Source organism: Ambystoma mexicanum, chromosome 10, assembly GCF_040938575.1.
Source record: "Ambystoma mexicanum isolate Mex_15411 chromosome 10, UKY_AmexF1_1, whole genome shotgun sequence".
Classification (NCBI taxonomy): domain Eukaryota; kingdom Metazoa; phylum Chordata; class Amphibia; order Caudata; family Ambystomatidae; genus Ambystoma; species Ambystoma mexicanum.
Window position 1 is genome coordinate 197,638,105 of NC_090932.1, and position 27,747 is coordinate 197,665,851.

A 27,747-nucleotide genomic window follows, 5' to 3' on the forward strand; every position below is an offset into this window, starting at 1 on the left:
ACACACTACCAAGCTCAAATCGACCTAACCATCCCCATCGACCCTTTGCTGTTCCCCACTTTCCTTCGGTTACCCACCTGGCACCCCATCACTGAAACTTCCCACCCGTTAAAAAAAGTCCTTCTCTCCCAGTAGATAAATACACGGGGTCTTTGAGTGCTCAATGGTCCCCAACCCCCGTCACTACTGGATTGCACATCTGTATTTATCCGCGAATACTACATTGATGCGAGATGTATTATTAGAGAGCATAATACTCCCCCCTTGCACTGTTTCTGCCTTCGGCCACACCACTAGCCGTTTTCATGTATTAACTTATTGATCAGGGCTTTGCAAAGTTCACAGCACTGAGACTTCTTCAGCCATCAACATGTCCTGGATTGAACGCTTCTTTTCAGTCCACAAATACGCATACTTGGGGGAACGATGTGGCCTCATGGTTTGGGGCTAAATACAATTTTCTCCCACCTTTTGTGTGTGATAAAATTATGGGGCATTACTGAGAGTTATTATACAGAAATTACTCTGGGCAATATTCTATACAAATTCTGCATGCAGTCAATATGACATGTGGCCGCTGCCCCTAATTATGTGTTATTGCCCGCACCAGTGGGCAATATGGCCATTTATGTGCCCACCAGCCAATCTTATGTGTCCGAGCGAAGCGGGCACTAATGCAGTTTAGCACCCGGCCGCGGGCTTAGGGCTACTAGCAGGTCTGTCAGGGAGGGAAAAAGTTCAAAGAAGAACACCATTCCAGAGTAAATGCTAAGCAGCGGACACCCGGTGGTCTGCCACCACTAGCCCCTTTTCCTGGGAAAACGAGAGGCGGCAAGATGGGGTGGAGTGAGAACACAGGAAGCGAGATGAGCCTAGACTAGAGGTCAGGGAAATGAAGGGGCGCAGTTAAGGAGGTGTAATGAGGTTGGGGGAATGAGGGAGGACTGAGCATCAAGGAAGTGGGGACTAGACCACACGCTCCCTGGATCGACAACCTCAGAATGAGGCCATTAGGCTTATCATATTCACAGTTGTACTTATAGGATACTGAAGTGATAGCCTCAGAATTAGGATCTTCTGATTACTACTCCTAGCATACCTCTTAGATATAGCCCTGGAGTTTCGATATTATTACTCTTGGCATACTGTAGTCTGAGTTTTAGGGCCTCATTAAGAGGTTGGCGGTAACCCGCCGGTGCCACCCGAGGGTTGTCGTCCTTATCCTGTAACACCATTTCCGCCGCCTGAGATACTGGTGCCTCTGGGAAGTGCCGGTGGCCGAGGATCTCTGGAGGCGGAAAATCGTAAGTCCCCATTCGCAAAGAGTCCAAAAGGACTCTATGGGAGTGGGGAGACAGACGCAACAGCACCGTTGATAACGGTGCCGATGCTTCTGTGAAAACTGTCCCTACCATGGGCGCTTTGTCCGCAGAGGCCCCGGCAGGCACAGTTGGAATCTGCCGGTTCGGAATGGGGGCCAGTACGTTGCTAACGGCACCATTAATTTCAGACCGGCAGACTTGTAACGAGGCCCATAGACTTGGTATTGATTTTGTATTACTCTAGTATTGCTCATGTAGTATTGCTCATGGTGCCTGTTTAGTATTACCATAGTCGTGTTTTAGTGTTTTTCAATATTATAATAATAATTTATTTCGTATATAGCACTATACACCCATAGGTCTCAGAGCGCTGAAATAACAGAAGACATTATCATCCCACAGAGGGGTACTCAATTTATTGACCTCTGAAGGATGAAAGACTGAGTTGCCACTGCCTGGATTCAAACCTACGACACCAGGCTGCGAACAGAGATCAGGCGTGAACACTTACCTCGCTGTGCTCACTGGTCGGCTATTCTTGGAATTTCAGAGTCCTATTATCCCTGTTGTCCTCTTCTTGTACCGTACTTTTACAAATACCGTAATTTTAGTTATGTACTTAGCATTGTCCTTATATGACTCTTGGAATCAGTAGTCCCATTCAAAGGCTTTGTTTTTTACTTCTATTTTTTTTAGAAAAATACTAAACTAGATGTTTTCTTGGATATTTTCAGTCTGACACCTCCAGGCTCCTTCTCGTGAGACCAGGAATCTGGGTGGAAAATCCCAACAGGTACTGCCCCCAGGTGGTCGGGAACTTTAATACTGACTCGCATATTTCACTAATTGAAGTTAATGTTAATGTTAAAGGATATTTGTACCGCACACTATCACCACCGGAGTGGTCCCCTTTCGTGGTGAAAGCCATGCAATCGCGAGGTGATCCCGGCTTTCAGTGCTTTTCTCCTCTGCGTACAGTGAACACTGAGTCATTTCCGCAGTGCACATATGTGCATTGTGCAGAACTGCAACCGAGAAAAACATGTCTGTCTGCCGTAGTTGTGGTTTAGATATCTGGGAGCTGCACCTGCTTTATCCTGTATTATTATCATTATTATTATTATTATCAGGGTATTTATTGAGGGCTGACCTAGCTTTAGGAAGCAGCGGAGCGCTTTACAATCATAGGGGGAAGAACATGGAGAAGGGAGCAGAGAAACAAGGGAGTGATGAGCTAGCAGAAGGGGAGGGTGGGCAATTTGTCAGCAAGGGATCTAGAAGCAAGCAGGGGAGGAAACAGTGTGGGTCGGATCAACCAGATCCAGGTAGGGTGGCGAGTGGAGGGTGTGTGGACCTAGTTGTTCAGGAGAAACCAAGCTGCTCTGCAGGAACACTGATCCCAGTGGATCGGCTTCAGGATTCCCCACAAGGTGCAGGACGATTTGATGAAGGGTTCTATAGAGGGTGCCCTGCGCCGTGCCAGGAATCCATGATAATGGAGCTGACGCGGGCAAAGGCATGGAATGCCCATTCATGTGTATTTCTGCTGTTTCCACCCCATTAGGTTGAGGATGTGAGCATCTTCCATCTATCAGGCGCTTATTCTCCTGAGTCAAGATACTCCAGAATTAGGAGCCCGACCACGAGCACATCTGTCGGGTCGTGTTCTTGCACCCAGAGTTACGTGGTGCATCGAATGACGCCGTGGAAGGCATGGGTACCTGAGTGGTTCTGGTGCCTTTTAACACTGCATTGGTGAATTGGTGAAGATCTGCAATGCCGCACCATCACTAACATGGTGACAGGCATTGGGCCTCATTACAAGTGTGCCAGTCCAGATAAAATGCTGGTAATTCCGGTTCTGGAATATTTTCCAGACAGACACACTTCAAGTTTGGCAGTGGGGGCCACGGATCTCCCGGTAGGTCTGACATGCCAGTAGATCTGGCACCTACCGGCCAAGAACTGCCTGAAGCACTGGTAATACTGTGCCGATAATAACGGTGCTGGGGATTCAGGCAATCCCATCCCAAGGAATCCTGTACGAATGCATGGGAAAGGGAATTTAGCGGCTCTCCGCTGCCCGTAATATCCCGGCAATACCAGGATATCGGGTGGCGGGGACGCTAAGGGCGGTTTGCCAGTATCCCACTGGAATTACCAGCGGGATTCTGAGAAACCTGTAATGAGGCCCATTGTATCATACACTTTTGTGGACTACGCTTCCTTTGTTCTGGCACAAGCAAAGTGGGTATAGCCTATGGAAACCAAGCCTCTCCGCAAGGATCAGAAAATGAATCTCCAGGAACAGCTTCAGGATTCCCGTAAGATGCGGGAACTATAGTTTCCATGCAATGTTTTCACACTATGCAGGGATTCCATCATTATGGGTTGAATGTGGTGAATCGCACAGAATCTCATTTTCAATTCTTTTCTTTCACATCCGACGCATAGGCCTCATTACGAGGTGGGAGGTAAGGGATTACCGGCACCGGTAAGGGCACCGGTGCCGGTAATCCCTTACCTCCCTACTACGAGTTCCCTTTGTGGGTCCTTCCTTAACGCCTGGTTTTTGCAGGCGTTAAGGACGGGACCCGCAAAGGGACTCTAGAGCTAATAACGGTACCGCAATTTGCGGTACCGTTATTAGCGCCTTCCCCATTCCCATTGAGCCCTATTGGGGCTCCAATAGGAATGGGGAATGGCACTGGTGAATGGGGAATTACCGGTCCCTCCAAACTCGAATTGGACCGGTAATTGCTCCATTCACCAGGGCGGAGTCGGAAGGGTTTTGGAGGCAGCCATGGAGCTAATAGCTCCATGGCTACCTCCAACCTCGTAATGAGTCCGGAGGCTCTGTAACTCTTAGGGCCTCATTACACGGATGGCGGAGAACCATGGCGCTATTAGCGCCATGGTTCATGCCGGTAAAATACCGGCACCGCCTTGGCGGAAAGGGGAATTACCGCCCCATTCCAAGGTTGGCGGGGCGGTAATTCCCCCTTCCACCATTGCCCTTCCCCATTCCCATTTTTGCCCCATAGGGCTCAATGGGAATGGGGAAGGCGCTAATTACGGTACCACAAATTGCGGTACCGTAATTAGCTCCCTGGGTCCCTTTGCGGGTTGGTTTTTAACGCCTGCAAAAAGCAGGCGTTAAATCCCCCAACCCGCAAAGGGACCTCGTAGTAAGGCGGTAAGAATTTACTGGTACCGGTATTTTACCGGTACCGGTAAATCCTTACCGCCATCCGTGTAATGAGGCCCTTAGTTTTATGTGCACAATCCTAGTATAGCTGATAGTATCCTTTAGAGTCATTTGTAGACTTATGGCCTCATTGAGAGTTTGGAGGCAACTGAAACAAGCATTGGCAAAGCCAACTGTTTTGTCTTTTGTGCAGGCTTGGGATAGACATATGCCAGACACTAACATAATGGTACTACCTGACCACAACATGGAAATAGCTGGGAAAAGGTGTGCACACCTGGGCATATGATGCAAGTGCCTGTGTAGGAGCCAAAAGTGCTGACTTAGTTAAGTCATTTTTATTACACTGGAATCGAATCTGACTGCTGAAATTAAGCCGTTACCTTTCAGACGATTGCTGAGAAATGAAAATGGTAGCACTGTAGAAGCACATAGTGCCACATCACAGTTTGGCGGTAATTCTGATGGTATCCCCAATAAATACATTCATAGTTAATGCCGCTAGGTCCAGTGAATTTACAGTGCGATTACATGTGGGGAAATGTGGTGTAATTCCCCATTTTTGGAGATCATTAAACTCAATGGGGAAATCGTAGGATGCACAGTGAGCATTCATTTCAATGATTTTTCGAGGGCAAGTGTAGGATTTACTTCCTGTTGTATGCTGGAAGAACTTCCTCCACTTCACCTGCAATCTCTGAATTCAGCTTGGCGGGAAAGCGGCAGTATGGTGTAGAAATGTCGTGACTGCCACTTAAACACCATTTTCCCCATTTCAACAAAGTCATAAAGAGGCCCATTGTCTGAAGTCACTGAGTGATGGAAGTTGCTAAAAGAGATGTTAGGAGGGTGTGTTTTGGGCGGGAGGGGTGATTAGTGGTTAAGAATGTTCATAGGGATGGTCATTCAACGGGTGGGTAAAAACCTAAGGAATACCAACATGCTGTGCGTCCCTCCTCACACCTCCCCCTTTCTGTTTTCCTGTGTTAAATGGTGTAGTTCCTCGGTGACTCTGAGGCACCACATATCAGCCAAAACTAATATCTGGAGGTAATGGAATTACGTCTCGTTTTTTCAGTCCTCCTGATTATGAGTTGCAAACCAAGCAGGACGTTATATCTCCGGCATAGGCATGGAGTTATTACCGCCCAAAAATGTTACCTCCAGTGGAATTACCCCCAGAGGTAATTCCTCCATTCCTAATACAGCCCTATGGGACTTTAGAATGGGGTCTACCCACCACTCACAATCAGGTGGACTTTGTGGAAGTAACTGTAATTCTATCTGGATGAATCAGCACTGCTAATACCTCCAAACTCATGACGAAGCGCTTAGTCTACTCCTTGTATAGTTCTTATCACAGCAGGTTACTTGAATGTATTTATTGAGGGTAATAGGTGTCTCGCCCCGAAACACTTGCAAAGAAATACACTGCCAGCATGGCCATCCTGGATTAGTTACCCAACCTTAGTAGTGGGTTAGTGAGCAAAAGACCAGTGGGTGATGGGGAGAACATACCAGGAACACAACACCACTACAGGAAGTAGTCTAGGAGGCCTCGCTAGGAACAGGTCATGCTGCACCATGATGTTAGGTTCAGGTAGGTTAGAGGGGGAAGTAATGTGGGAGCAGCTCAAAGGTGCTTCTTCCTGGTTGAGGAAGTGGAGCTTTAGTGCAGATCTGAAGGAGTGAATAGTGCGGGCGCTTTCTTCCAGGACAGTAGGGAGTTCGAGTGAAGTGGGGCTAGAGGGTAGAAAGAACAGAGTCCAGAGGGGGCGCAGGGTGCTCGGTTTATAGAGATGTTGGGGAGTGGGCTAGAAAGGAGGGTTAGTGGGAGATAGTGTTAGCTAGGTAGGGAGGGTGCAAAATCATGCAGGGATTTGTGAACAAGTAGCAGGAAAGCAGGGTCTGGAGGTCGGAGAAGAGTAGAGAAGATTGTAAAGGGTGAAGTTGAGTGCTTTGTCAAATTGGGAGAAGGACAGAAGGAGAGGCCAAGGATGAGGTTGCCACAGTAATTAACGTGGGCGAGTATTAATGACCCTGGGCCTCAGGGGCTGGGCAGAGCAGTAAAATGCAGTGGTAACACTATTACCGCCACATTACTGCTCCACCCAATCCTGAGTTTGGGAGGAAAGTAGCAGATTTACCTCCGGCATGGAGCTGGAGGTAAATCTTGCCACTTTCCACCTATTTACGGTGCTATTACCGTGACACTATTTGCGCCGGCGGTAATATCGCGGATACTGCCCCATTGGGTCCTATGGGCTCTTAACAAAATTGGGAGTAGCAGCCTTACCACAACTCGGGATCTGCTGCCAATAGCGCTGGACCGAGATGCGGTAACGGTATTTGCATTGGCGGTATCCCAGTGGATTTACCGATGGGATACCGCCAAACTTCTGATGAGGCCCTGTGTGAAGATTTCCGTGGAGTTAAATGTGAGTGCTTGAATTTCCCTGATATTAAGCAGATCAATACTAGCCAGAGTGGAGGTCGTGGTAATGAAGTGGTGAATGTCCAGGCCGCTGGCAAAAAGACCACACGATTGCGTGCCTTGGGACACGGGAGAGTAGATCACATGGGAAAGAGATGGGCGAAGGAAAGAGAGGGACCAGTAAGGGTAGGAAGGTGGAGAACTTGAGTGCTGGAGGAGATGAGTGTTAGAAAACCATCCAGTACTGAATACTAAAGAGACAAACCGATCCGCAGGCAGAAAGGTCGGGAGTGAAAAAAGGGAAGCAGAAGAAGATGTGGGGGCCCTCAGCAAAGAGGTTACAGTAGAACCCAAAGGAGGAGATCCGTTGACCAATGGAGGAGGTGCAATGGGTGAATAGTAGTGGGCCAAGTACACAGCTTTGGGTTTGCCAACAGGAAGAAGGCTTTGATCCGAGGCAATGGTTTTTCCAGAATTGGAGAATGACAGCTCGGAGAGGTACGAGGCGACCCATGCAAGAGCTTAGCTTTGAAGACCCAGGTGAACAAGGGTCAGGAAAAGAAGTGCGGTCCAACACATTGAAGGCACCCGAGAGGTCAAGTAGCATTCGAATAAAGTTGCAAAGGTATGCGAAGGTAGGCAGAGGCCAAGACATTTCAGAGGTAAATAAGAGCAGATTTGAGTGATGGCTGCGAAATCCAGATTGGAAACGATCACAATGGTCTTTGGAATCCAGGTATAAGGGGATCCTGTGTTCAAGAATGTTAGAATAGTGGGAAATGAGAGAAACACAACAATATTTGGGAGCAATGTAAGGGTCAGCCTAGGAGTTCTTTAAGATTGGTAGGACAGTTGGTTTCTTGAAGTAGGCTGGGAAGCCTGCACAAGAGAGAGTGAAAGGGAGGAAAGGGCAGAGCGATAGGAGTAGGAAACAGGTGCAACATCCTCAACTCTCTGTGGGGCCAATGGGCCACGAGGGATGCAGGGAGGATGGTAGCCCTATGCATGGGCTCCAATTCACAGGGAGAAGTAAAGGGGAAGGGGCAAAGAGAGCAGATAATGAGGATGATGGAAGGGTGGGGGGAAGGAAGCAGCACACTTGACATCTTCCTAGTATCATTCCTAGCATATCTAGTGCTAGGCTTAAGAAGTTAGCCAGACTTAATGATAGCACTTTAGACTTATTGGACCTCAATATGGAGGTCTTGGCAATGGCAGAAATAACTGCGAGCAGGCTGCCAAGCCATGGTAATGTGTACCTCTCTATACTGGGGATGAAGAGTCCTTAATCCCTATCCCTAGAAGACGTAGGGGATCATAACATGTGAAATCACTACCCTGAGAAGATGAAGGGGATCATAGCATGCAGAATCACTACCCTGAGAAGACATCTGGAATCACTACCCTGAGAAGACGTAGGAGACCATAACACGTGGAATCACTACCCTTAGAAGATGTAGGGGATCATAGCATGCAGAATCACTACCCTGAGAAGACATCTGGAATCACTACCCTGAGAAGACGTAGGAGACCATAACACGTGGAATCACTACCCTTAGAAGATGTAGGGGATCATAGCATGCAGAATCACTACCCTGAGAAGACATCTGGAATCACTACCCTGAGAAGACGTAGGAGACCATAACACGTGGAATCACTACCCTTAGAAGATGTAGGGGATCATAGCATGCAGAATCACTACCCTGAGAAGACATCTGGAATCACTACCCTGAGAAGACGTAGGAGACCATAACACGTGGAATCACTACCCTTAGAAGATGTAGGGGATCATGGCATGCAGAATCACTACCCTGAGAAGACATCTGGAATCACTACCCTGAGAAGACATAGGAGACCATAGCATGTGGAATCACTACCCTTAGAAGATGTAGGGGATCATGGCATGCAGAATCACTACCCTGAGAAGACATCTGGAATCACTACCCTGAGAAGACATAGGAGACCATAGCATGTGGAATCACTACCCTTAGAAGATGTAGGGGATCATGGCATGCAGAATCACTACCCTGAGAAGACATCTGGAATCACTACCCTGAGAAGACATAGGAGACCATAGCATGTGGAATCACTACCCTTAGAAGATGTAGGGGATCATGGCATGCAGAATCACTACCCTGAGAAGACATCTGGAATCACTACCCTGAGAAGACGTAGGGGATCATAACATGTGGAATCACTACCCTGAGAAGACGTAGGGGATCATAACATGTGGAATGGAATCACTACCCTTGGAAGATGTAGGGGATCATAACATGTGGTATTGGACTAATGCATTCATTGTGGAGATGTGTGCAACCTGAGGGCCACAGGTATGACTACTGGCTGCTCCTCTAAGCCTCCCAAGGTCAATGCAAGAAGGGGCAAAGCGCTGGGAACAACACCTGCTGTCAGCTCTGAGCGAGGAGTCAAGCCACGGCGCCATGCAGATGCCTTGCACAGCTGCATTATGGATATGGTGGTACAGTCAAAGCAGGTGGCCCTTTAAATACCAACTCATTTTACAGCGCTCCCTAATTGCGAGTTAGGATCACATGGATATTTACCCCATGGAGTACATAGAAAGTACTGCGTGGGGTAAATACGCCATGTTTACTCCATGCAGCAATTTCTGTATAAGCCGTGCAGTAAATACTCCATTTGATTTTAACACATAATTAGGTGGTATTCGTAAAAACATGCGGTATCTAAAATATCACGTTTTATCATTATCGCCATACCCTTAATGAATCAGGTCTATATGTAGGGCGATAGTATGGCACCAGAAATACAAGGATGCCAAGTCTAAACCTCCGATGCCAGCATGCCAAGAGTAGCGCAAGGGCAGTAAAGGACTCACTATCATTCTTATGATCTTTGGGTGCATTCTGCATGCATTAATAAACATTACTGCATGCAGTAATCTCATGGACACTGCACTGTTTGAACTCTACCACCTAACTGGCAAAACCATGCATGCACATTTTAAGAAATACACGCATTCAACCCATGCAGCACTTTTTATGCACACCATGCAGTACAAATTCTATTTCCCAAGTATGTGGTATTATAAAACTAGGCTATACTTAAAACAGCACATGTATGTGGTGTGGGGAGAGCGGGCAATGTGGCGTGGATGGAGAGGTGCAGATAGTGTGTGGGTGGGGAGTAATCTAGAATCAGCAGGAGACCTCTCGTGAAACGCATCCGTCACCACCCTAGAACTATAGATTCTTCCAGATAATGGCCCTCATGATGACCCTGCTGTTCCGGAAACAAGGGTGCCGGTAAGATTACTGTTTGTTGTTTCCATACCGGCATATTACAGGTCTGCCTGCCGGAGCCGCCGTGCCCGCCAGGTCTGACACTGCCAGACACAGCAGCCATGGTAGACAGACCGGTCATAGAAGCACTGGCACCGTTAACAACGGTGCCGGTGCTTTCGTGTCCCCATTCCATGGGACTCGGCACTTACAATTTATTGGTGCCTTACTTTCTTGGCTGCCGGGGTTGTAATCTCCCGGTGACACCAGGAAGTCGGGCGCCGGTAAATAATTACAGGTCCGGCGGCAACCCGCCGGTAGCACCAGCACGGTTACTGCCAGACCCGTAATGAAGCCCAATTTAAGTTTGATTGCTGCAGCGCAGTAATAACCTCTGCCAAGTTAGTCATTTTAGTTTGGGCTGTTTAGGTTCTGCTTTAGCGCCACCTATAAACCAAAACTATTGCATTAGAGTGCAGATAGGGAGAAATGGCATATGAGGAGGGACACAAAGCTTGTAGGCATTGTTTGGTTATTTGCCCAGCCGTTGACTACCCATGGCCACGCTAATCCCTGCGGCCGTTTTGTCTTGCATTGTTACTCATAGCAAACCCTACTCCTGGTCTTAGGGTATTGCTTTCCTGGTGTAAATTAGGCACAATGTTTAAAGTTTTGCTAGGATCGTTAGCTTTATCTGGGCATGCTACAGTGCATGTCAAGGAGGAGGTGGTGTCTTTTAACTATTATAGTATCATTCTGGATATACTGAGCTCTCGCTCTACTCTAGAGCTTACGATAGAGCAGCCTAACAGTAGATGTAGTAATCTCCTAGTGAAGCTGTTCTCATGCTATACTCCTAGCTTTACAGTTTTTAGCCAATTATTATTGATGCATTGTCGTCCTAGCCTTACATGTATTATCGACCTAGTATTTCTATACGCACACATTCAAGCATTCTTGGCAACACTGCAGAACTAGTTTCAGACTGTGGATGAAGGTGGCAGTAAAACTGCAATAATTCCACTACCATCACTTTAAGGCCAAAGTACCGTGCCGCTGACCTACGTGTTTGGAAGCGAAGTGGAGGGTTTACTTCTTGCAAAAAGCTGGAGGCGTGTCCTGCACTTTTCCACCAAACATCACCCCACTTACTGCAGCAAAATTACCATTCGTGGTAAATTCCACCAAGTCCCCAAGGAGCACTATAGACCAAATACATTTTATTAACACTGCCATTTCCCCACTCTTAATCCCACTGTAAATATGCGAGACCGAGTGGCGGGAACGGCAAAGAAGTTTGGCTGTTATTTCTGTGGAATCACAGCCAGGCTCGCCAGGAGGCCTTGTGTATCCTCCTCAAAATGCTCTTAGCATCCTTTACGCCCAACTATCTTCCCAATATTATTCTTATTATACTGTATCCATAACCTTGCATTTGATGTCCTACCACTGATATTGTTGCCACACAAGAGTCCCAATCGAAGCTTCCTCTCTCGTTCTAGTATTGTCTCAGCTGAAGCCTCTACTTACCAATTCCAGGTGGTTGGAGAACTGCTTGACCTTGCTTGGGTTGGCATACTCGTTGTTGATTGCACTTTGGCTGCCCAGCTCACGCTCAGTGCCCGAAAGCGAGGCATACTCCGCCCTCTGAGGGCTGCTGGACTTCTGGCTGACCTTGATGTAGAAGAAGTCCTCACTCTTGCCTATCTTGGAGCTGGTCTTGCCGTGGCTGGACTCCTGGGAGAAGCCGAAGCGCAGAAGTCCATCAGAGTAGCGGTTGAGTTTCTTGAGGTGTGAGGACTTCCTCAGCTTGTATTGGGAGCCCCGGCAATTGCGGCTGTTAAAGTTGTGGCTGGAGATGAGGCTACTGACACTCCCCATGTCTTTGTGGTACCGCTTGCATGTAGGTAGCAGGGGTAAGATGGGCTTTGTCTGTCACGGGTGCAATGGGGAGGCCTGTACCAACTTTCAATGTACTCATAGCAGATGCCCACCGGTCTTCATGAGATGAAAGCCTGCAGGAAAACACACACAAGCAAACTCACATGAGAAAAAGCTTCCAGGAGCAGTAAAGAATGTACAGGTACAGCAGGAAGAGGGAAGCAGCATGGAATACATAGCAGATGGGAATAGGGCCATAATAATTCAGACTCCGAATGAGCGAGGTGCATTGGCCACCACCTCGTCTCTGCAGTAGTCAACACACAGTAGTCGTTCTCCACCTCTTGCTCCTCAATGCCACCCTTCCCTTCTATATCACACACAGTAGCAGAGGCAGCTTTTGGTGGCCGGGGGCAGATGTTATGTTATGTAATGGAATTTATTGAGCGCACAGTCCCCAAGATATCATGGTGCTAGAAAAGAGAGAGAGAGGAAGGGAGAACAGTGGCAGAATTCACTGAAATAAGTAGGTTTGCAATAGTTTCCTAAATGCAAGATGGTTAGAAGACTATTTCAGAACCACACGAAGCTCATTCTTAGGATAATAGGAGGGCAGCGGGAGGCTGGGTGTGACATATATTGATTGCTGTAAGCAGTCCAGCCGCTCTCTGCTGCCCTCTAGCTTTTATGTGCTTGAGTGCGCCTCCCTTTGTCCTCAGCACAGGCTTGCCTCCCTGAGCAAGTGTGCCCCAGTTCCTCCTGTGTGCAGTGACACAGTGTCAGTGCTCTTCTGAGGTCTGCCCTGTTGTGGTGTTAAATTACTATGGCTGTACCCAGCCCCCTGCAGGGCACATTTTAACGGTTACACAGAGATAAACATTGGTGGGAGCTGGAGGCCTTTTAGTTCCTGCTTGTAGCCTAGAAGAGCCTGGTTACCTTGACATCAACAGTGGACTCCCCTGGACATCTGATTCCATAAAAACATACTAATGTGACATTAACTCTGAATATGTATGCACGTGTATTATGACCCATCTGGAAGACATTTTAAATGATATTTCGGCATTATAGGCAGAGGGAGCTGGCGTTTCACCCACGCCATAAGTTGGGTGGAGGCCATTATCCCAATCAATATTGTCCTTTTCTGAGGTCTACAAAGGTAGTAGAACAAAGTGGTAACAGCAAGAAATGTTTTGGGATTGTGGTGGTCACGTAAAAAAAGGTTAGTTTAATAGGATCTGGAAAGTGACAGGTTGGCTGCCACTGATTTAAAGGTTACATGGCTGTTACAGGCGAAGGTTTCTGACAGCAGGGCTATTTCTTGGGTTGAACAGAAATTACAGGCTAGAGGGTCAGACAACAGACTAGCCCTTGGAGGAACTAGATTTTACAGGCTCAAGTCCAGCACCACAGATATCCTTCTGCTTAAACACAATTTACATGCTCATGGATCAGACCACAGGCTCAAATCAGAGTCAATTGCTGCTGGACCTAGCCTGTCAGGTGTCGAACTTTCGATTATTCCCAAGTTTAAACGGAAACAAACTTTGCAATGTTCACTGAACTATTCCTGTTAGGTTAAAGAGACAATGGGCCTCATTACGATGTTAGCAGTAACCCGCCGCTGCTACCGGTGGGTTGCTGCCAACCCCATAACACTGTTACCGCTGCCTGATAACCTGGTGTCACCAGGATATTACAAGTGGCAGCTGTAACAGTTACTCCCCATTTACATGGAGTCCCATAGGAGTCAATGGAAATGGGGACAGGGAAGACCCAGCACCGTTTCTAACGGTGCCGGTGCTTCTGTAACAGCCATGCCAGTAGGAGCCTAAATTCCCGTCAGGTCAGGCCTGCCGGGGGATCCGTGGCCCCTAACAGCATCCAGGGTCGGACTGGGACAAGAAATAGGTCCGGATACCCAAAAGAAAGTGGCCCACCCTTGCCTCAAAAAAGTGCCACACCCCTTACCTCATGACCCCTGACCTCTGATGACATCACCGGAAGTGATTTCATTTGACCCCACCCCAAAGTGACATCCCGGGAAGCAATGAAACAAGACCTTTCACCCCTTGACAAAACAGGATGTGGCATCACATAGCATTGTTCCTAAGTACACTATGAAAAATATGGTTATGATTTCACTAATTTGATATACATTTCATACAAGAATGGATCACCATATGTATCATTAATATCTGTGTGTATAGATCCATATTGTCAAATTACTGTGAATGCAAGCAGACGTCCAAGGCCAAATGATAATATCTTATTGTGTAGCACTTACGCTTAAGCTCTTTTTTATAGAACAAATACGCATGCAATATCACCCAACCTGTTTTGGTACTCATTTATGAAGGATGAAAGGTTGAGATGGCCTTGCTGTGATTCAAACATGCAGATCACATACACATTGCAGCAGCGAGTGCTCAAGCCACTGAGCTATCATATCAGCTATAGTAAAATGAGCAATTATTCTGTAGTGGATACCATTAAACTGTTAACTGAGATTTAACAGCAGACCAATTAAGTTCATCTGCAGGTCTGGTGCAAAGTTGGCTGTATGTCAAGCCTGCATGCATCAACTTTCAGGCTTCAGAGGCTGGCAAAATAGGGAAAGCAGCGCACTCACAGGAAATCCCATACTCTGAGCTCTCGTTACCTCATACATGCAAACAAACATCCTGAACAGCATGCCAGGGAGATGGGAAAGATAGACACGTTACAACAAAGCATTAATTGTGGCACAATTAAGTCAATGGCCACTTGATGTGCTATGATCAAATATTTCTACACTGTACAGATGGTTTTAGGCACAAGGATTTTGCCAAGTGACCGAGGACACCGAGATGGAATGTCTTGTGATGATCATAACAGAGACAACGGCAGAAAAGAAACATGCTATTACTGCAACTTGAGAAAGGCAAAATACATAGTCCAAAATGGATGCTTATTCTACTCTAAAATTGATAGTTCATCACTAATATCACTAATACATATGTATCACTAATAAAACAGCACAGCCACTCCAGGGGGCACTGTGCCCCCTGGAGAGGCGGCACAGTGACCGCCTCCGGCCCAGCGGTGGCCCTGGTCCCTCAACTTTGCATGCTGCATCAGCATGGGAATGATGTGATGCACACATCATGCATGCAAATCAATCGTAAAAGCAAGGTAACATGAGTTACCTTGCTTTGTTGAATTATGCTGTTGCAGGTGTTCTATTTTTTTTGTAATTTTTTTTTTCACATTGTGTTTTTCAAACTGGCCCAGGAGTGGGCAGAAACCGGCCCCCACTCCCAGGGACGATTTCGGCCCTGTCACGGGCCCAGAGGCCGAAGGGCCAATCTGACCCTGCCAGCATCGTTGTAGAATGGCAGTCCTGAAAGGGTGCCAGTACGTTGCTACCAGCACCCTTATTTCCAGACCACCATACTTGTAATGAGGGCCAAAGTTTTGGAAACAGAAAAAGAAGAATAGCAAATGACACTTTATGCTGCCTATAACGTTGCACACATTTCTGTATGCTCTTGTCACTTATATACTTTGATCCTCTTCAGCTTTAGTGAGACAAAACGTTGATATTGCCACCTTTTCTGGAAATCCTGAGACAGCACAATTATTTACAGGATCATCATTTCAATAATATTACAATTTCTGTTATAATAATGTATGGCTGTTATAAAGAATAACAAGAACTAAACATTCATAAAAGAGAATGGGAATTTTCCAGTTTATAAAAAAACACATTGCCAGCAAGAAGATCGATGAATTTGTTTGTAATATTTCTTGTAACTACGTTTTGTACAATGTGTTGTCTTTTCTTCCTTATTATTATAGCATTTCGTCAAGTAATGTTTTACAATATAGATGAAATGTCCAACAATGAGACACCTATTTCTATCCCTAACAAAAGCATGATTGACATTTTCCCTGATATTTCCAAGCAAATTATCCGACTTAAGAGGGATTCTGGAGAAGATTATGAGGATATACATACATACTTGATACCTCATCCCATTTAAAAAATAACATGTGGTATCAGCACATGAGTGAGGTAGGGAGAAGAATGTCAGATGAGAGTTGTATGTTCTCTCATCCCTTATGCCATGAGTACAGCCAGAACATTTATAGCAAGAGAAATACCTACACATGATGTGAAGTGTCTCAGCCATCTAGCAGCATGCATGACAAGAGGACAATGTGAAGGAAAATGGGCAACCCTACAATTGATGTCAAAGAGAACATTGCAATTTGAAGGTGCTTACATAAAAACACAGAATATGATAAAAGACCCAGGTTGGAAAAGCAGAATGCCCCTGTACTTATTCAGTGATCTGACCGAAGGACAGTTGAGGATTGTTGAACAAAAGAGACTGGATTGTGCAGACACAAGGGAAACACCAGGATTGCCCGGATACTGGCAGAGACCTCAGCTATTGGTATATGGACAAGTAGCCATCAGTACAGAATGGTAAGAAAGAATTAAGGGATGCAGTTCACACTTATTGATGACAGCACCAGTGCAGATAGTGCAAATAGTGAATGATGAATGCCTTAAGGAACAGGTCCGTATTCGAAATTATCAACATGGGTTGAAAATGAAGTAGGACCTGTATCCATACTGCCGATGAAGAATGCAACACTGTGTTTCAGAAACAGTGGTTTGACCAAAGTTGGAGAAAATAAAGGATGCAAGCAAATAATCGATGTACCAGGAATGAATGGAGTAACAGCTGTGCTAATGGAACCCTATTGGGCCTGTGGATCCAAATCTTATATGAAGCTACCTTGGAATTGGGGAGAATATATTTCATAGTGATAATACATGTTCCTGCGTTTGTGAACCCGCAAAGTGATCTCCACACATCTCTGACTTTTCCGAAAAATGGATGCACACAAAAGGAAGAAGAGGTTGCTCAACCTCACCCGAGAGAAGAGAGAGAACTATTTTACGGCAAAATCAATAGAAGCTTATCACAATATACCAGATGAGCACAAATTGTTCAGTAAGGTTGCAGTGATATTTACAGCTATATTTATGCCAGTAATTCAAACTGCAGTGAACATCAATTGGTTGCAAATCACCAGATGGGAGTTGTTACAAACAATTAACACAAAGATACAAAGATTTAATGCATTGAAGAAGAATTGAGGGCCATCAGACATATGCCCCTGCAGAACAGGTATGTCATGGACTTAATTACAGGAATGGAAGGAGGCTTCTGTGCCAAGGTCAGACCTTCTTGCTGTACATACACACCTGCCCATGATGGAGAAAATGGAACGCTGACGGAAGCAATATCTCTGTTGTCAACTCTGCATACGAAAATGGTGGAAGAAGTATATGAGACCGAAGATGATGATTGGTTTTCATTTCTATTCTCATGGGTTCCAACCTGGATGGCAAATGCCTTCAAAATGTTAGGGGCAATACTAGTGTTAGTGTTGCTGTGACTCTGGGCCTCATTACACGGATGGCGGTAAGGATTTACCGGTACCGGTAAAATACCGGTACCGGTAAATCCTTACCGCCTTACTACGAGGTCCCTTTGCGGGTTGGGGAATTTAAAGCCTGCTTTTGGCAGGCGTTAAAAACCAACCCGCAAAGGGACCCAGGGAGCTAATTACGGTACCGCAATTTGCGGTAACGTAATTAGCGCCTTCCCCATTCCCATTATGCCCTATGGGGCAAAAATGGGAATGGGGAAGGGCAATGGTGGAAGGGGGAATTACCGCCTCGCCAACCTTGGAATGGGGCGGTAATTCCCCTTTCCGCCAAGGCGGTGCCGGTATTTTACCGGCATGAACCATGGCGCTAATAGCCATCCGTGTAATGAGGCCCTCTGTCTTATAAGAATAATCATAGGACAATGCAAGAAGATAGCAAAGAAAGCTATTGGGATGAAGATAATGATCGATGTAAATGCTGTGACTGACGAGTATACACAGACCAAAAACACCACCAGTGAGCACCTCAAAGGAAGCACCTTGGCACCCCCAGGAACAATGTTTTATTATCCCAAGGATCATAAGAACTATGTGGGACATTGGGGGGGGGTCATTACGAGTTTGGAGGTAGCCATGGTGCTATTAGCGCCATGGCTGCCTCCAAACTCGTGTCCGGGTCCAGGTTCCTTGAATGGGGACTTACCGGGTCATTCCAACCTTGGAAAAATACCCATCCCCATTCGAGCCCCCATAGGGCTCAATGGGAATGTGGAGGGAGCTAATAACGGGCCTGTTAATAACGGGCCCGTTATTAGCTCCCTGCTCCCTTAGCGGCTCCCGCTAAGGGCGGCTGATAAAACCAGCCGGCCTTAGCGGGACACGCTAAGGGACCTGGTAATGCGGCGGTAAGGTGTTAACTGCACCAGCATCCTTACCAGCGCCGTTAACCCCTTACCGCCACACTCGTAATCAGGCCCTGGGTGTTCTTTCAATCGACTGGGGAGATTTGCCATATGTCCTGGAGTGTGGATGAACAAATAAAGAATGCAGGTGACCTGAGGAGGGTTACAAAGATCTGGATTGTGAAGAGACCACAGTGTGAAGAAAAGGTGTAGAAAATTGAGCAGGTGGTTGAGGACTCAACCAGAGGAGGGAATGTAGAGAGGAAGATGTACACATCATCTATAGAGCCCAGCCCCTCATCTCGGTCATAAAGGAAGAACAGCAAGAAAGCACTGTGTTTGGCATCTGGTATCATCCCAAAACCACATCAAAGGTACGAGAGACGTTTTGCACTCAGACAACAGTACCAAATGTATCCTCGAACTGATGCGGTAGACATGAGCTTGCAGTCACCAATGGATATGGAAGAGCTATAAGTAAAGTCGCACAGAAGAGAAGTGAGGTCCTGAAGAGAGAAGATATATAGACGCACTGAATCTGATGTATGGATGTCCAAAGAAAGGAGATGTAACTGAAGCAATGAAGTAAATATATATGCAAATATGAGGAAAACCATATACACATAGAAGATGAGTAATAAGAGATGCAGTAGACGTATATATGCAGAAAAGCAAGGCAGATAAGATGACATAGCAGCTTGCTAATGTAGGAAATATAATGTGAGTAAAGCAGCCATGTTGAGAGAATGGACGTCAGCATTGTACAATAGTAAGCAAAAGGCCTTGAGGAGAAAGACCAAGGCTACAGAGCTGACAGACACTGGAATACAGATTTGTGCAAGACCAAAGTGTATTTGATTGGCTCAGGATCAATGATGCTGCAGCAAGAAACAACTGCAAGGCACAAGAGGAATCAAATAGGGTAAGATACATGTAAAACATATTGTTCTTAGATTAAGTAAAGGAGTGAAAAATTTTGAGTGCCAAATCTTTAACAAAGGTGCGGAAAGTGCATGCAGGATGGAGAAACCAAGTCTCCAGAGGCCAAGAGGCGTAATAGCACCCAATATAATTGAATCAAACAGCACTAAATAGAATGACAAAATAGATGAAATCATGGTCTCCTCACACGTGATTCAGGACCAGAAGACGAGGCCTATTCATAAAGCTCCAGGCGAAGATAGCAATGTACCTTCGCTCCCTTTAAAGTTCAGACGAAGAGAACAGTCGGCAAGGTCAACTACAAAGAGGAAACCTTGGCTTAGGGCCTAACTGATGAGAGATGTTAGGCTAATTAGCTAAGAAAGGCAGTTGCCTGACATTGTTCCCCTGCACCTTGATTTTGCTGCTAACGAGCCGAATGTCCAAGGTTGGGAGAGAATGCCAACCAATCATGAGGACCTATGTGATGGTGGACCATACAAAGTTGCAGAAGCCTATCCGCTGCTGTTGTTATGCTATTTTCAGTATTGTACGTAGTAAGAGGGTGTTTAAGGCGTGCCTACCAGATAAGGGGCAGCCAATGATGATACTAACACTTATATGAACTATAGGTATAGATGTTCCCTTAACCAATCCCTCTGCCCGATAGGTTTTTACTGTTTCCCATGCAGGATGATGTCATAGCTGATGTACATCGAGTTATATAGCCTTTTGCGTAATGGAAATGTGCTGAGTGTGTGTGAGCTACAATCTGTTTGTTCGCCAGGTTTCCCTACCCTACTTTATTGAATTGATAATAAAGTCGTATTTTGCCATATTCTTTGAGTCTGTCCAGTTATTTGGGCCTGAGATCATTTATTTGGTAATCCCATCCGGCACTTGGAATGCTCCAGGTGCTACTGCACTGTACCCTGCTAACCACCACCATATCTGAACTTTTTTGGGTCACCTTATTCTTAAGCAAGTGTCAACCCAGCTAAGTCCCTTCACCTAACAACTGTCCTATTTTTCTTGGCTGCCTCACTAGTCCCATTTTCTCCAGTTTGGGCCTGCAATCTCTTCTGCTTTTCACCAATTTCCAGCACACTTGGTAATTCAGCACACAGACCTGTACTTCCAAAGTTATCTGGTTTCACCCTGCAGCCCCTGTCAGCATAACTAGGCAACTGTACAAAGAACAGTGCTTGGAAATGGATGGTATATGAGCTGTTTATTCCCAGAGGAGGCCAAGCATTCGTCTAAGATGGGCCAGTGTCCACAATGCCCCTCGAGCCCTATAGGCTTTCTAGCGGGGCCAATGCTAAGTCGGCCAGGAGCCCAAGGCTGTATTCACATCAGGGAACCACCTTCTGCAGTCCACATTTACATGAGAGTGTTCACACGGTTAACCTCTTAACCCTAGTATAGGGGTCCCGGACAGGTCGTTTGGGGCTGAGGCCCCCACCAGTGCAAACCTTTTGGCGCATTGGTGCTTATACTGTTTGGGCTGCAACTTCAGAGTCTCCCTTCTTCTCGCCCTCAGCGCTGCGAGGTGTCCTTACTGCGATATTAAGCGTTTTGCAAGAACACGTGCATTATCACCTTATGTTGTGGTCATCCTGTAACACACGGAGGCCCCTGTTCAAGAGGCCTGAGCTGTGCAGCGACTGCACGCTCAAACAAGGACAGGGCTGGAAATGGAAATTCTCAACTGTGGGATCCCACAAGCAATGGGGGGGGCAGCTGCTTAATTTGTAAAAAAATAAGTGCTGGGGCACAAATATTTTCTAACATGCCCATGAAACATCAGTATGGGCAGCTCCCCGCCCACTGTTTCCAGCACCCACAGTTGCTCCCCATGATGTCAACATATATGGGGTTAAAGCTGCAACTCCCAACGGCTTATTGTGGTTGACGGAGTTACTTGGTCATTACAGCAGATGCGTGATTTACAAATACTAATTAACATACACATCAAATAACATACTCGTTGTGTCTTGACATGAGACAATGGGTCTCTTTATAAGTTTGTTGGTCTGGGAACTAGGGTTCCGGTGCCAGTGCATCCGACCTCCCCATTCCTATTGAGCCCTATGGGGTTCAATGGGAATTGGGAGTATTCCGTTCCGGCGCCCACGAAAGGGCAATTACCGGGTCTGGCAGGGCCATAATGACCCGGTAATTGCCCATTCGTGGGCACTGGAAATTTACGGAAGTTTGGCGGCAGCCTGCCGGTTTTACCGGCAAGGCTACTGCCAAACTTCTAATGAGGCCCAACGTCTTTAAACACAATCGTCATTTACATTTTGCTTTGATTTTATAGCTGTTTATTAATAAAGTTGCCAAAACCCCATCATAATCAAACTGAGTCCGAGACAATAGGTGCTGCGGCTCAGAAATAAGTGCCAGGCCTGAGCCCTGGCAAACACCCCCACAAATGAAGCACTGGGTGGGGGAATTGGGGAATGCAAGATATTTTTCTAAGCCCACCATAAATAAACCTTTACATTTCAGGGGATTCATTGTTAACACCTGAAAAAAATATACCCAGGAGAGGAGTATTTCCTATGATGTTGCAAGGCGAGCATAAAAGGTGCACACCTTTTAAATATACAAAGCTTGCTTAAATATGTTCTGCCGAATGCAATCCTTGCAAGCATTGAACTTATGGACTGAGCAGACGTTCATGGGCAACCGGCTCTCGGCCTTTGTCCTGAAGACCTGTGTTCGAGTGGGCAACGAAAACGAATTCAGACCCTTCAGGCCATTGTTCATTGTTTTCCCGGATCCGAGATCAAATCAGGGGGAGGCATATTTTGCCGGATCTCCGATCCGGGAAAATCCGGCCCTATTATCAGCGCTGGATAAGGGCTACAGTGCTGTGAAGTCCTACACATGACAGATGTGGCTTTATACTGCATTGAGCTCCTTTGGAATAGCCACGTTTCGCCTCCCTTTGCCTTCTTCAGCTTTCAGGGCAGCGTTCCAATAAGAACTGGCAGCATCCCATGACCCAAATGCGGTCCACGTGCCAGCAATGATCAAAGACACACTACAACATAAAACAACTGCTGCCGATACTGTTACAGTGTTAGTCACCTCTGCCAAAAGCAACTGGGAGTTTTCTGCAAAGTGATGTACAGTCTATGTTCTGTTCTGGCTATAGGCTACCGAGTTCCCCAAGCCACCGCGTGTCAGTGCTATAACAGTGGCAATCAGGCGCTATACACAATGTCACATACTTAACTCTTCCATCCAGCCTAAGATAACTGGATATTATAGCGCACACGTTCACACACACTGGGGCATCGTGGCGCTGTAGACAGATAACAGATATTTAAAATGCATGTATTCATTCGACCTTTTCAAATTCGAGATTGTGCTTACTAGATCTTTCATTCAACGTGTTATCAGTCTGGTTCCCTCCGCATTTTAGTGCTTAACTTCGAAACTGCCAGCCGTGCCACTGTCACAGGCTCATGCACTTCCTGCACTGGGACCCCTCTCACGGCACTGACAAGCCACCTCCGCCCTGCCCTGCAGCGCCCTGCGCTGCTCCCAACAGGCGGCTCTGCCCTCCCCGTGCACCGCCGCCTCGGCTCTTCATTCTCCCATTCCCCAGTCACCTCTCTGCCCTGTCCCCCTCCCCGCTCGCTAAGTGCATCGCCCGCACAATGGCGCCTCGCGCTGATTGCTTTAATTACCCGCTTCATTGTTGCCTGTCGCCGGATCCGGCGCGGGTGCCGCTCGTTCCAGGAGTTGACAAAGGAGCCTGCTCCCCGCCGCCCTCCCCGTGCGAGCGCGGGACGTGTTCCTCGCAGAGAGCGGAACAGCGTGTGCAGGCTTTCAGGGGCTGACACCTCGTCTCCTCCTCTGCGCTCGGGAGACGGAGGGGCACCCCCCCACACCCCGCCGGCCCCCACCCTCGCCTGTCCTTTCTTTGTGTGGGCAAAAAAGCGCTCTACCCCGAGGTCCCACAGTTGCAAATGGGAATTCATTCCTTTTGTGACACTGTTTGAATAGTACCCGGTTGTGTGTGTGTCTGTGGGGGTGGGGGGGGGGTGGGGGGTGGGATGCAAATTGTGCATTTTAAAGAATATTTATTCAGCAACACCGGTCAAAACTACTGAAGTAACTCATCAAACTGGCCCACATTGGCCAAAAAAGTGGCCCACTTTCACCCAAAAAATGGTCCCGCACATCAGCATTTTGTTTTTTTGGTTCGGCCATGGGCCTCTTGCCCTATAGGCCAGTCCAAGCCTGTAATCTTGCCATCAAGTGTGCATGGCCTGTGGGCCCTGAAGCCTGCACGTGTTTCTGCGATCACTGTGTGGCAGCCCTCAAGCTGTCACTTGACTGGGTTCTCTGGCAGTAGGGAGGTACGTTGGTCATCGTATGTGTTTCTGTGGCGAGAGGCACCTCTCTTCCTGTTAGGGCATGTGCTACATGACATGAGAGAGGCCACTACTCTTGCAGTTATTCCCCCGGGTTTCCGTAGGGGCATACAAGCCAACAATCCGATTCCATGTTGGTTGGGCTCATTCACCTCCTGCCTTTTTCTGTGCATTCTGGGACATGTATTCCTGGATTCATTATGTAAAATCCAGGACCACAAGTCACAGAATGCATACAGAAAAACAGCACTTAGAATGGGGCATGCTGGCATCTATAGCATGTTAAGGGGAGGCAAGGCGCTTGCTGTCAGTGTGTGCGGTTGCTGTCTGTTGTTATTCCTGCTCAGAGGAAAATTGCCTTAAATTGTGATGCTTGAGGGGTACACAGGTATGCAATTTGCTCATGCACAAGCACCATGGTGGGATCACCCCTTTCAGTTTCTTCACAGAGCTGTGGGACCGAAAATGGGATATGGGCGTGCCATGTCATGCTATACTTCTCCTGGGAGAATAGCTCAGCAGCAACGTGCTCGCCTTGGAAACAAGACGACACGAAGCAACACAGATTCAAACCCCGGGTCCGCGCTTAGAAACCTCTGGGTATTAAGCGTGTTATAGATACGCAACTAAGACATATTCCTGTAACAGCGCCTCGATGCCCGCAGCTTTGTTAGTGCTTTAAAAATGCAAATAAATAAATAAATACTTGTTTGTAGGTGGGGGAGCTAGAAAGAGCAATCCTAGCTGGGAAGCGACAGAGCGGTGCACGTAGGGGCCTCGCCTAGGGTGATGTAACTAGGGTGCTGGGGTAACAGAGGAGCTGGGATGAGTAGGAGGGGTTGAGAGCCGGAGATGACTGACTGCTATGCTGCTAGGGAAGAGACCTTCAGGTCAGGTCAATGGGAGGTCACTTTCACCGTCACACCAGCATCGATAGTTGTAGGGAGTGGTTGCTCAGTTACTGAGCTGAGCTCCTGTGAGGAATTCGACCATCCGCAGGGTGGGTGTACGCTCGCCTGACTTTTTGAAATTTTAAAAGAAATTTAATGAAGGTAGATCAAACTCCAAGAAAACATGTGAGGCTAATCCGTACACATTTTCCCATGCACACAGCACAACATACACATAGACCTGTGTTCTCTGAGTGGACACAGCCTACAGGCGCCGTACCCCTTGTCATATTTAACTGGGATATGACAGCCAAGAGTACACCCTGTCCTCTTAGAAGAGGGAGGGCAAAACGTTCCCCCTTCCATGGACAGCCTAATTAACTATCAATGGCTCAGTGAACCCGCCCTGTCCTTTTGTTGAGCCCTACAGAGTGGTGGCAGCAATTAACATTAGCATACTAATAGAGTATACTTCAAACAGGTCCACATGGGGCCTGGCTGCAGAGGTAAACAAAGGAGACAGGAAACCCCAACAACCTTTGATATTCTTCTGTGCCAACCTGAATCCAGCTCCCGCCTCTTAGTATCAAGGGCAGTGACCTGTCATATCTGGGACAGTTGTTTTCAGTAGTCATTCTTGCAGGGGGACCCCTTTCAGAAGGTAGTGGAATGTGGTTTGCAGAAGTCAGGAAGTTTGATCTTTCTGCAGCTTCAAGGTAGACCTGCCACTTTAATCAGGAATCAGATAGAGCCGAATTAACCAGAGAGGCCCTTTGATCCACAACAGACAGGAAGATGGGTGGGACTTAGTATTACATGTATTCGCCCCTTTACCTTTTCTGTTGAAAAGCACTCTGGTTATGACCTCATACATACAGGGGATTGTTGATGGGACCCAGATTGGTTTCCTTAAGGTAGGCTTAGCCTACACCAATTAATGTGGCACATTTGGCTTTAAAAGAGGGCTGAGCCCCTCTTTGGCCCAGATCATCTGAAGACTTAGCAAGGAGTAGCACAAAGAACTCTGCATTGGCCTCTGGCTGATGGTACAATCTGCGTTATATCTTGGACCATTGAAGGAAGGCCAGGACCTCCCAGATGGAAGCAAGATCCCTCCCCTAAATATCTCCCAGGGAACAGAGGGAGATACTGAATCCAGTGGCCCCTCCAAGAAGCTCCACAACCGAAACCGAACCGGTACCCAGTCAGCACACAGCATGCCCTGCTAGGCTCTGCAGCAAGCCTCCTAGGTGGGAAGTGCCAGAGGGTCTCTGAGCCAAACAAAGGACTAGGCAGCTGCCTGCTACACTCTCCTCAGCTTTGGGACGTCTGCCTTAAAGGACGACACAAGCCCAGTGAAGAAGCTAGGAGGAGTGCATCAACAAGCATCTACCGACATCCGCCTTAAAGGACATTTTCAAGTTAGTCGAGTCCCTCGAGCTGCAACCGACACCCTGAGAGACGTCCCGACCAGTGCTTCAGAACTGTCGACCAGCACTGAGACAATGTTTCCTGACCCGAGCCGCCGCGTAGGCCAGCCTGCAGCCATCCGTCCAGCCTTGCTTGCCGAACTGCCTGCTGCTTGATACCCGCAGCTGTCTCCCATCTTGAACTCTGTTGCAGAAGCTGCAAAGCACCCTGAAAGCGACTCAACCCTGCCGAGCACCAAGAATACTGACAAGCAAAAGGTACATTGTGGTTCTGTCCCCCTGGTCTTTCCCCGAAAGCCCCTAGTGACATTTTATGACCCATTGCTCCCTTTGTGTTGAAACCAAGTATCCTTGAACTATTGCAATTAATCTTTATACTAATACCCTCCTGTCAGTATTCAGAGTGCATCCCTTTTCCTTCTTTGAAACTGTCTGTCCTCTGCGTTCCTTTACAGGTTGGGTGGAATTTTGTTGTGTGCTAGAACTATTTGTTGTGATTATAATAAAGTAGATATTTTTATACAACCTTGACTGGACAGTCCCTTTTATCATTGTGTGATAATTGTATTTTCGCTGTGTTGCAACTAACCAACGATCCATGACCTTGTGGAGAAAAGCCTGCCGTTCCGTCCACGTTACCAAAATTGGACAAGGAGTATTAATTTGCATGTTTTTCCAATCTGTTTGGATCCCTTCTGGTGTACTAGAGGTGTGGGGCTGATTATCGGTTTCTAAACCATCATTCATCCCTGGAACACTGGTTCCCCAGAGGTTTATTTGTCACAGCTCCATAAGCAGTAACCAGGACTCAACTTGTTGGACTGACAGCTGGAATCATTTGTTATAAGTAGTAGTATATTTTCAGTTTTGTTTGACCAAAAGGAAATGCTTTTTGTCCAACTTTCCTTGTACTGTCGACTGCCCGCATCAGCTCTGAGCCACTCCTAGTCAGCAGGCACGTCTTGCTTTGAGTAAAGGACCCAGTAGCTCAGCCTTTCCCACTGATGCGTGGGTATTCAGTTACTTCTGGCAGTTGCCAGCTGGTTCTTTTCAGTGCACATTTTCAGGAGTGCGTTCCTTTCCAATTTTAAACGGAAACCCCATTTTTGACAGCAATGCAAACTTTTCTGTGGATTTTAATTGTGTCCCACTAAAATTATATTGTTTCAGTTCTATTTCTTTTTTTTATAATTCAATGTTCGCAATTGTCTGGCTGCCCCTCACCCTCCTCTGTATGATGGCGACTTACAATTGAAGCCACTGGTTTGATTCAAATCAGATTGCCTCGGACTCAGATTTTCAATTTGTGGTTCAATAATGTGTTTAGAATTATTTCAGAAATTAATGTTTTCAATGTTTTATTTTATTGTTGAATTCCTTGTTATAAACACTCTTTGACCCAATCTATTCATTAATCAATTCAAGCAATTGGCTATTAATTGGTTCCTTGATTCATTAGCCAAGACCCACCCAGGCTATGACAATTTGTAAATGATGTTTTTGTTTGCGTCACGAGGCCCGTGTGTCATGACCGAGCTGATTCCTGAGGATGTTATGGTGTGCATGCATTTGCTATATGCTCTGAGAAACATATATCCATGTAGAGAATGAGTGCTACACGTGACGTCATGTTGCGTCACCAGCTCCCTTATCC

The 27,747-nt window shown here is 46.8% G+C and overlaps 1 protein-coding gene across 3 annotated transcripts in view; it reads right to left on the reverse strand.

Moving 5' to 3' along the window:
• LZTS1 (leucine zipper tumor suppressor 1) overlaps positions 1–27,747 on the reverse strand; it is a 277,681-nt gene that overhangs the window by 25,850 nt on the left and 224,084 nt on the right. For 2 of the 3 annotated variants that reach the window (XM_069617716.1, XM_069617717.1), the window contains exon 2: positions 11,755–12,239. In XM_069617716.1, coding sequence (XP_069473817.1) covers positions 11,755–12,105 — 351 coding nt within the window. In that variant the 5' untranslated portion in view covers positions 12,106–12,239. Of the gene's footprint in view, positions 1–11,754; positions 12,240–23,083; positions 23,161–27,747 lie in introns of those variants that run through there. The other variant, XM_069617718.1, reaches the window with a different exon arrangement.